The sequence below is a fragment of the Chrysochloris asiatica genome, unplaced genomic scaffold (genome assembly GCF_000296735.1).
Source record: "Chrysochloris asiatica unplaced genomic scaffold, ChrAsi1.0 scaffold00007, whole genome shotgun sequence".
NCBI lineage: Eukaryota > Metazoa > Chordata > Mammalia > Afrosoricida > Chrysochloridae > Chrysochloris > Chrysochloris asiatica.
In genome coordinates, this window is record NW_006408525.1 from 19,662,642 (window position 1) to 19,673,962 (window position 11,321).

An 11,321-nucleotide genomic window follows, 5' to 3' on the forward strand; every position below is an offset into this window, starting at 1 on the left:
TGCACAGACTCTGTTGGGAAGAGTAGTTCTTCAGCTCAGACGACGTTTATTGCAGTAGTTCTGAAGCAGGCAGCCAGGACCAGCCTCCTCATATACACATCTGTATCTCCACTGGATTTTGGGACCTATTCCTGCTTGGGTACAAAATTGCTATACCGAGATTTTCAAATTGGCCTCTAAGGACCCCTCATGTAGATGTTATCTGATCATTCAAAGACTTGTAACAGCCCCACTACTTTGGTTGTACTGTATAAAAGATTCTGAAATATTATGTATCATATATAATATTCACTTCTCTTCCTCAATAAAATAGGTCAAGTCATCAACCCCCAGAGTGGCAGTAGTGGCACTGATGTTGCAGCTGACAAAGCCGGGCCAGCCGCACAGGAGCCTGGCACTCAGACACCCTTGAAGTCTATGCTGGTCATCAGTGGAGGAGAGGGCTACATAGACTTCCGCATGGGTGAGTCCTTGGCTCTGGGAGATGCCCTGGAAGCCTGTGCGGGTCTTCAGTGGAGTGGGGCTATACTGACTTCTACAGGGTGAGGCCTTGACTCTGGGAGCTCAGGTCCCAGTGTATTACCCACGGTAAACAAGTAGCTACTTTGATGGCTGACTTCTAAAAAGGATTGCTTTATATTATTTGCATGAAAAGGGACTTTGTATTTCTTTTGATAAGACAATGTATTTGTTTGCCAAAGCATTAGAAAATAGCAGGGTACAGTCATGAGTTAGTTACAGGGCTAAGTGAATGAGTTTAAGGGTTAGTGTCTGAAGGCCATGGACAAATCTCTCAACCTCTCAGAGCCGCAGTTTCTTCAGCTGCAAAACAGAGAGAATAAAGTGGTGGTTTGCATCACAATTGCTTTAATTTTCTATTTCCTATCTTACCAACATTAGTTGAATGTCCACTGTGTGAGTAGCAACATTAAGTTTGAAATACTGAGACAAAATCAACAAAACTTCCTCCAGTAGATAATGGAGCAGTGCAGCAATCCGGACACGTCTATACATTGAAGCATGGTAATTATGGGGAATAGTCAGTTCTTCTCAGGGGTAGAGAGATAATGTGTGAAGTGAGTTAGCACTGAATGCTGTTGTTAAATGCTGTCAAGTCAGTTTTGATTCATAGGGGCCTATTGTTTGGTGGGTTTGAACCGCTGACCTTGTGGTTATCCTACAGTGCCACACCAGGACTCCTCAACACTGAATGTGGTGGTGGTGGTAGTGTACCATGGAGTCGGTTCTGACTCATGGCGGCACTGCATAGGGGTTTCCGAGGCTGTAAATCTTTACAGGAGCAGAAAGCCTTAACTTTGTCCCACAGAACGGCTGGTAGTTTGAACTGCTGACCTTGAGGTTAGTAGCCCAACTTGTAACCACTACGCTACCAGAGCTCCTTCTGTAACACAGAATAGGTTAGTAAAAAGGATTGGGTTGGGGAATGGGATGAAAAGGGCTAGGGACTGGCATTCCAAGGTGAGAGGATAGCTTGACCAAAGGCTTAGTTAAATGTAAAACTATCTTAGCTGAACAAAAATGATTTTTAAATGACTGGAACTTGGGATAGTAGAAGGTACAAATCTGACCAGAGATAAATCTATAAAGGAGTTCCAGTGTGGTGCAGTAGGATAAGCCTGGGCTACTAACCAGAATGTTGGCAGTTCAAACCCACCAGCTGCAACTTGGAAACCTTATAGGGGCTTGCTTTGAGTTGGAATCACCTCGACAGCGCTTAACAACAGATCAGTAAAGGGAGGGAGGGGCTGGGTTATGGAAGGTCTTCTATACCAGGTTAAGCAGTTTGCACTTTATCCTTATTTAAGCGCAGAGCAATATGATTGGATTTGTGTGGAACAAGGACAGGAGGTGCAGAGCAGAGATGGGAGATTCTGAAAGGGGAGATGAGTACCTGAGTTAGATGGTGGGACTAAGATAAGAAACATGGTGGGGAACTAGTAACAGGTGTGGAGAAAGAGGGAGGGGCTAGGGTGACTCCCCAGTTCTGGGTGACCATTCACCCTGAGACAAGGACTACCAGAACAGATGGGCAGACCTATAGGGAGGGAAAGGAATTCAGCCTCGGCCATGTGGATGATAAAGCACACGGGTGTTATTTAGATGGAAGATCATCATTAGACTTTTGGGTATTCAGGCTATTGTTCTTTTTATCTCAGAGGGTGGGGCTTGGAGGGTTGTCTAGCATGCAGTGTTCACCCAAGGAGAATATGTAGTGGCTAAAAGAGGAGGTGCTAGGATAGAACTCTGAATTCATGCTCCACTGAAAGGATCACCAGAATTTATGAAGGGATCTGAAAAGGGAAGACTAGAGAGGCACCAAGAAAATAGAACTGATTCTCGTACAGTGCTTTGTAAACTGTAAAGCAATGTGCAGATATAAATTGCTTTGCTATAAATAAGGGATTTTAGGATTACCTGAAATCCCAGTAATTTTTTAAGTTCCTAAACCTAATGCACTAACTTTTTCGAAAATAGAATAATGCTGTAAGAAAAGAGTTGTTGTTTTGTTGTTAGGTGTCGTCAAGTCGGTTCTGACTCATGGCGACCCTGTGCCCAACATAACCCAACATAACACAGCACTCCTCGGTCCTGCACCGTCCTCAGAGTTGCTGTTACGTTTGAGCCCATTGTTGCTGCTGCCACTCTGTCAATTCATCTTGTTGGGGGTCTTCCACTTCACCAAGCATGATATCTTCCTCCAGGGACTGGTCCCTCTTCACAGCGTGTCCAGCGTGTAAACATGTTGCCATCCTGGCTGCACTCCTTCTAAGATAGATTTCTTTGTTCTTCTAGCAGTCCATGGTACTTTAATTATTCTTGGCCAACACCATAATTCAAGTGTACTGATTCTTCTATGGTCTTCTAATTCATTGTTTAACTTTCACATGCATGTGAGTTGATTGAAAATACCATAGTTTGGGTCAGGCTCACATTAGTCTTCAAAGTGACATCTTTACTCTTAAATGCTTTAAAGAGTCTTTTGTAGCAGATTTGTCTAATGCCATACATAGCGTAGTGATTACGAATCGGGCTGTTAATCTCACAGTCAGAAGTTTGAAACTCCGTGGGAGAAAGGTGAGGCTTTCTGCTCCTGAACAGATTTACAGCCTCAGAAACCCTTGGCAGGGTTGCTATGAGCCGGCACCGACTCCGTGGCACATAACAACAGCAAACATACATGATTTGATTTCTTGACTGTTGCTTCCATGAGTGTTTATTGTGGGCTCATGCAAAATGAAGTTTTTACAACTTCAGACTTTGCTCAGTGTATCATAATGCTATTTATTGGTCCAGAAAAGAGTATTGAGTTTAAATCTAGGGTCACATAAATGACAGTTTGCCTTGGATGATTAGCTTAAAGTAATGTATCTGATATAAAGAGCTTAATGACACATTTAAAAAGTAGGTGTTAATATTTTGTTTAAATTAATTTTGTTGGTATCAGCAAATATGGAATTACTTCACTGTGTCTTAAGTAATTATTGGTACAGAATTCCTGTATAGAAAGAAATTCTAGAGACTCCATTTGGCAGGAGTGATTTTTAGAGCTTTGTCTTGGAAAGCAGTGTGGCACTTGGAACCATAATAAGGAATATGCTGATAAAATCTCTGTGGTTTTTTTTTTTCATTTCCACTAAAAAATTCCTTCCACTGTGATCCTAAAAGCAGCACAAAATTGCTGAACCAATTTAGGCAGTGTCTCAAGTCAATCCAACCTGAAAAACAGACCCTTCTTTTAAGTACTGGCTAATTTTCATAGTGAATATGCTTTTGTTTTTAATTGTGTTTAGTCCCTTTTTCATTACTTTAATTTTTTAGCAGAGAGAAATTGATCCATATAGTCCCATATTTTTCATGGTTTAACTGAAGTCTTGGGATATAGAGAGCACCCTAGAAGCAAGATAATTTTTTATAAATAGAATCTTCCAAACAAAACAACCCAAAGAACAAATGCAAACAACCTTTTGATTCACCCAAATAATTTGTCATTAATATTGTAATACAAGTATATTCAAATTTAGGAGCCACACTATGTGTTTACATTCTAACCACCTAATTATAATTCAGTTCAGAAACTAGCTTTTGTCCTGAGCCTTTGAAAGCATGCACCCTCCTTTCCACAGTTTGAGACTGATGTGAAAAGACCACTGGGGTAGACCAAGGGAGAGTTTGGATTTCAGAGAAAAAAGCATATATTTAGGGTTTGGACTTTGTTTCCCTTCTATCACTATTTCTAGTCAACAGTATCAGAGTTTGCTTTTGTCCAGCTGAAACTGAGTTGGGGCATAGTACATCACTCAGGAGACCAGCAGCAGCTGTTTGTCTCTTGGTGTACAGGTTTTTAGGATTCTGCAGAAGAATCCCTCCCACAATCGAGTTGTCACTGGATTGTGCCCGAATAACCCAACACAGCAACAGCAAAACAAATGGATGCAAGTTTGTGGAGAGGATCAGGGGACCTTAGAAGCCAGTGTCTTTGATCAAGACCCTCTATTAAACTCAAAAAACCATCTAGCCTGTCTGCACCACACCTTGTGAATTCATAACCAGTCCTAACACCTCGTATAGAAGGTGATGAGTTTGCCACCCTGTGCAACAGGGAAACAGTTTCCAATTATGACAGTACTGTCATAAGTTAGTTGTGACATAAGTCTAATGCCTCTTTTTAGTTTGTTTTCATTATTATAAATCTTTATAAATCTTATCTTTGAACACCTGAGAATGGTACCATCAGCAAATTATGTGCTGTCAAGTCGGTTTTGACCCATAGCGACCCTGTACAGGATTTCCAAGACTCATTCTTTATGGGAGCAGAAAGCCTCATGTTCCTCTTGAGGTGCGGCTGGTAGATTCAAACTGCTGACCTTTGGGTTAGCAGCCCAATGTGTAATCCACTATGCTACAGGGCTCCTTATGAACATGTGTAGTACATATTACTAAAAATAGATGTACAAAAACAAACTGAACAAATAAGCTTCAGTGCAATTCATCGGAACTCAAATATGTCCTAAGTCAAAGTCAGAAAATGACTATTTGAAATATAAATTTTCAGTAAACACATTCTCTACAACGGCAATCAGAGAAGTTAGTTCTGTGCATCCCCTTCGTGGAATGCCCATGAGCACTCGGCCTGATTCGCGTCTCCTGTGTTTCCCTGACGCCACCTAATGTGAGTCTCTGTCATCCTGCAGGTGATGAAGGTGGAGACTCAGAACTTCTCGGCGAGGACCTTCCACTGGAACCCTCTGTCGTCAAAGCAGAAAGGAGTCACTTGATAGTGTGGCAAGTGATGTGCGGCAGTGAGTGAACCCATGAGAGACCAGGGACTGTGGGACACCGCCGCCTCTTCTGCATGGTTTACTTTTCCTTTCCCCCTTTATTTCATGCTCTTTCTGTGAAATAAGTTTCACCACAAAATGTGTGAGCATTTTCTTCCTGTTAACTTTTATGACAAAATCTGTCCTAACATACCAATACAAGAGCTCGCTGTCCCACTGCACCAGTGTTATTGGCACTTCAGTGTATTAGGAACAAATCAAAGGGCGTGTACTTTCTGCAAACTGGTGAACTGCAGAAAGCAGTCCAGATGTGGTTTACTTGGCCACAGTCTAATGTCACCTGACTTCGTTTGATGGGGCTACTGTTTAGCTGTCACTAATAATGGAATTAATGGAAAACACTTGAGAAATTAAACTGTACCACTAAGTACAATAGCAAAGGTTTCCCCAGTGTATTATGAAATGAACACAAGTTAATACCAGCTGGGTTATCAGGATTTCTCGAAATGTCTTGAGAGCTAAAAGCTAACTACAAATGACTTTACCTCTCACTTTCAAATCTGAAAAAAAAAATCTTGTTTATATGGTATATAAAATTTTGTTTTCATCACATTTTGGGGGGTTTATATTAAAGAAATTAATTAAGAAATTAAGACTACACTATTTACATAAAAGTTTTGTGTTTCCGACTTACCGGCACTCTAAAGTCTATGAGGCCTGCTTCTCTGAATATACTGAAGTGTTTAGGGGAGACTAGTCTCATTTTCATACTGACCTGCCTGGAAAGAACATCTCTAGCAGAGAGAGCCTTTTTAAAAAGCAAACTGTGTTTCGTACACCTCTGACCAGAGCACGGAGGTGGTTGGCTGAGTTTTTCCCAAGTCCAGATTGCCCTGTTTACCAGTTGCTGCGGGACTGCTCTGACCTGCTGCTAAGATTAGAGCTGTAGTGGGGGTGTAGTCCAACCTGAGGGGCGTGGTAAGAAAAGGCATGTGGTCTGTTCTGGGTAAAAACTATGGACCAGCTAGGGCTCAGTATTTTGTATGTCATTAACACATTGAAGCTTTTGCACCCTTGTGAGATAAAAATGCCATCTTCAAAGGAGAAAACCATGTAACGGATAAGAACAAAAAAATTGACATTACATCTTTTTACTCACAATGCCCATTTTAAAAAACAGAATCTAGTTTTAACTGACTTTCTTGTTTCATGTTTTAAAAACACAATGCTGCAGTTTTTCCCCTATCAAGCTTTTAATGTATGATTTGCCATTCTTAACATTACTTTAAGCAAAGATAAATATTAACTTAAGTGCTATTTTTTAAATATAAATCTATAAAATAGATTGCCCTCCCAAACGGGAGCTCTGGTTAAGCACTAACTAGGCTACTAACCGAAAACCTTGACGGTTCAAACCCACCAGCTGTGCTCTGTGGGAGAAAGCTGCGGCAGTCTGTTTCCATAAGGATTGCAGCCTTGGAAACCGTACGGAGCGATTCTGCTGTGTCCTGTCAGGTTGCTATGAGACAGAATTGACTCACCAAGCAGTGGGTTTATTTGGTTTCCTCTCCCAGTCATCAGAAAGATGCCTTCTAAAAGAAAGAAAGAAAACACAAATCTCGGATTGCCTAAGCAGTCTTAAGTACCAGGGATTTTTTTTCTGAATCACCATGCAAAGATATTTGTAAAAAGTACATGAGTGACCTTTATCCACATACATGTTTAGGCTAGAATTATAAACACATCAGATTTAATGAGCCGGAGGAGGAAGACTTTGGTTACCTTTGGCCACATGTGCCTATAAGCACATTGTGTATACAATAAAATTGTGGCCACTTGAAATGATTAGAAGAAAAAAATCTTTTGATAAAAGCTATGTAAAAAGAATAAGTTTTTGCTTGACCTACTTAGCCATTTTTCTTCAGGGCACCAAAACTTAGTCTACTTCTCCATAGCCTGTGTGCTGTATTTTTATTTTAAATCAGAGACATTTTTGGCAGTACCTTAAAGAGCATTATTAAACATTTATAGGAAATGTTGCATAGAGAGAGACATCAAAATGTGTAGGAATCTTCGTCCCCAAAAGTAAACATTCCCAAGTCAGACCCACTTAACGGCTGTTTTCCCTCTTACAAGTTTGTGTAACTGAATGTAATTTAGGAAATCAGGAGTTAAAGATGAAAATGCAAACATGTTTCAGTGGTTCTAATTGCTTTTTTTAAACTTACTGGCTTTCATTTCAGGGACATAAGTGTATAGTTACCTCACCTGACGACGTCAGTTTATCTGTGGCCCTGCTAAATCATTTCAGGGACCAGAGAGAGGATTAAAACACCTGTACAATTTCAACAGCTTTATTTGTGTTTGTCATTTCAATGAAATATTTTCCTCATATTTATTCACTCCTCCCTGCCAAGAAAAGATTCATATCCTTGGCATTATTCACCCCGGTCAAGGTGGAAATAACAAAATGTGAGCTTTTGCTAGCAGCAGAGGGAGGTGTAAGCTCCAGAGAAGCTGGCGTCCCCCGGGCTGGTGTCTCAGTGTAAAGACATTTACTTTTCTAGGAAGGTGAAAGGGACACCCAAGGCTCGTTACCCTTGGGTATGTATGAGGCTGAGCCATTTGAAATTGCCAATATCTGACCATTGCTGAGGTACAAAATTGGCAACACCATAAGGCTGCTCAATGTAGGTTCACGTCCCTGTGAGGTAACATGGAGAATATTTTCTACAAACGCCATTTTGAGAGTGTTGTCTCTCACTCTTGTGGATCTAAATTTTTAAAATAGGAACAAATCTCTTGATAGTTACAGCTTGTTGGGAGTATAATCCATTTTGAGCACAAAATATGCAGCACATAACTTTTTCAGATTAAGTGTGTTTGCATAGGAAAGGTTAAAGTGCAGTCTCTCAAGCTACTGTGCTGTTCATTTCTTGTAAAGGTCTTCCTGTATTTGAGACTAGACCCTTTAACGTAGGCTGCCTTAGTAACAAAACACAACACAGAAAAAAGGTCTCCGAATATTAACTATTCTAAAGAGCGTGTGTCTTGCAAATGTTGTGGAACTGAATATTTATTTCCTTGTAAGTATTATGACGGTTACCAAAGGATCCAACCAGATTAGGGCTCTTCTTAATTGATCATGTTGAGAAAGGGACTCATTTGGTTCCAGTTTGTAACATGGGAGAAGAGTAGGCGAGAGAATTAAATGTGGAAATCATAAATGCTTTTCTAACAGGGTTATGCTGTATTGTAACACTAAATGTCTTTTTTCTTTCTCTTCAAATAATTAAGTTTTTATTATTAATTTTGTCAAAAATTTCTTAGTATTTGAATATATTTTAACCATTTATGTTCTTAATCTGTTTTTTGTCCTAGACATTTTTTTATCCCAAATTTTACTTGCCTCTTTAATCTGGAAAATGGGTACTAGTGTCCCACTTGCGGCCTATTAGAGGCTGAGGCTTCATTTCTATGAGCAAAAAGCTCATTTAGCAATGTAGTTATTTCAGTATTTATTTCTATTATGGAATCCCTGGGGTTCGGAATGTAACTTTGTACATGAAATATATATAAATATGTATATGAAACCTGTATGAGATTGAGTGTGCTTTGTTTTGTTTTTGCCTTTTTATGTTGGGGGGGGCCAACTTGGATCTTTTGAAAGTCAAATAATCTCCCCCGTCATTCATGTCACTTCCGAGGGTCAGGACTGTCACCATTGGACACTGACTAAAGACGAGCCGTGGGGAATATTCATAATGAACATGTCTGCTCGACTCACGTGCTCGAATGAGACAATTGGGCTTTCTAGAAATGTAGAAACTCTGAGTCACAATCCACACACGACACTAAGGCATACCATTGGCCAAATTCCTCAGTAATTCCTCAGCAGGCAGGTTGTAATGTAGGGTTAATAATATGGTGTGCTTCTTTGGGATCTACTCAGAAAGACAGGATGGTTATAAACCGAATCATATGGTAGCGCACTGTGAATCGTGAGTCAGTGTGGTGGTATTTCTGCTAATCTGGTGCATACTGTTTCCATCTACACAGTGGTAAAAGTAGACCTGACTGGCATGTTAATAGAACAGCTTACTAGTGGAGGGCCCAGTCAGCTGCTTGGTGAGGTAGGTACTCTAGAATATAATTCATACCTGATTCATTCCTAGACTTTACAGGACCTCACCCTAATTGCCCCTCATCTTCTGGGGCCTCTGGCCAAGTCATTGTTTTGGAAACGGGATTAATTGTTTTGCGCCTCATTCAGTCATCTTCCTGATCTAACTTGTCTCTGCTGAGAGGTAAGAATAGCAGTGGAGGACATTCATTTTCATTTTGTGTGGGAACAGGGTAGGAGTGTTCTCAAAACTGGAACAGTAGCCTGCAATCTCCAAGCCTCCTAGCTTCCAAACCTTAGTGAAGCAATATTGTTGAAGCCCCTAGCTCTCCCTGAACCAGCCTCAGGCCTCTGTATTCGGTGTAGGCACAAAAGCCATGGATGCCATCTTTAACAACTGCCAGTGTGTTAGGAAAGCTCTATCAAGGTCTTATGGTTAGGGGACTTCTCAGAATGCCTTAAATATCAGATAATTAATACAAATTAATTTTAAATTACAAAAGTTAGAAACCAAAAGGACTGGCTGCTGGAAAATAAAGGCCTTGGTGATAGAAATGGTGCCGGAGATTGCATGATAGAATTTTGGGTGACCTAGTCCTCTAAAAGGCTTTTTCCCAGCAACATGAACAGTGGCTATACATGTGGACTTCATTGAATGAAATACACAGGAATCAATACACAAAAATTGACAACATCTGTGGAAAGAGAAAATGGAGAGGCTTAATATCGTCAGTCAAAATAATGCCAGGGATGGACCACAGACCATCAGTTACTCATGTTCAAGTTGAAGCTGAGGATAATTAAAACAAGCTCACAAAAGCCCAAGTATAACCTTGAATATACCCCACCTAAACGTCAAGACCATCCATCTCAAGCCATCCCAAGAACAGATTTGACTCACGGAACACTAGTTACCGAAGACCAGACCCATCGAGGACATCATTCACAAAGAAAGCAAAAGGCCATTAAAAAGAAAGGAAAGACCAGACTCTGAGGAGTACTCTTTTTTTTTTTTTTAAGAGTACTCTTCAATGTAGACTAACAAAAGCAAATTTTAAAAGGCAGCTCGAGAGACAGAGTATTATAATGAAATGTACAAAGACCTGTATTAGCAAACCAAAATGAAAGGATATACTTGGCATTTCTCAAGCTGAAAAGAAATGAAGAAAAAATTCAAGCCACAAGGTGCAGTATTGAAAGAGTCTATTGGAATACTTAAAAGGGGTTCTACAGCTTGCCCAGTGAACCTTAGGTGGAATCCTGAGTCCCATCCAGAACTTTATGAGGTGAGACATCCCCAATAGAAAGGACAAGCAGACTGGAGCAGCTACAGTGACAGAAGATACATCTTCATGATGAACCTGACCTATACTCAGCGGTGGTTGTTGTTGTTAAAGTGCCCTCGAGTCAGTTCCGACCCATAACGGCCCTGAACAGGGTTTCTGAGGCTGTAAATCTTTTACAGGAGCAGAACGCCTCATCTTTCTCCGAAGCAGCTGGTAGTTTCTAACTGCTGACCTTGTGGTTCACAGCCCGATTCATAACCACTACGCTACAGAGGGAAAGAGTCTTCACATCAAGTATCAATGCTATCTGCTCTGTACACAGGGTAGATAGGGATGGGCAACTTAGACATTGGCTACCTAAAATGAGGGGGCAATAAAGGTATGAAGTGACTGGCTTACAAGGTTTCAAGAGTATAAGAGTATGGGCGGAAAGAAAGAATCCCCACTGAATAGCTGTCATCTTGTCTAGATGGGTCTGGTGAAAAGACATGGGGGTAAGATTCGTACGATTCAATAGTGAATAACTGTTATCATGACTAATCGCGACTGTCACAATTGTAAAGGTAGAAGTTTTGTAACAAGAACAGGGGAGTGGTTAATCTTAACAGTCCA

The 11,321-nt window shown here is 40.6% G+C and overlaps 1 protein-coding gene across 5 annotated transcripts in view; it reads left to right on the forward strand.

Moving 5' to 3' along the window:
• SPAG9 (sperm associated antigen 9) overlaps positions 1–5,986 on the forward strand; it is a 177,761-nt gene extending 171,775 nt beyond the window's left edge. For 3 of the 5 annotated variants that reach the window (XM_006832421.1, XM_006832420.1, XM_006832423.1), the window contains 2 exons: positions 314–463; positions 5,214–5,986. In XM_006832421.1, the coding sequence (XP_006832484.1) occupies positions 314–463; positions 5,214–5,329 (266 nt within the window). In that variant the 3' untranslated portion in view covers positions 5,330–5,986. The remainder of the gene's footprint in view (positions 1–313; positions 464–5,213) is intronic. The other 2 variants (XM_006832422.1, XM_006832424.1) reach the window with 1 other exon arrangement.
• Positions 5,987–11,321: the final 5,335 nt, after the last annotated feature.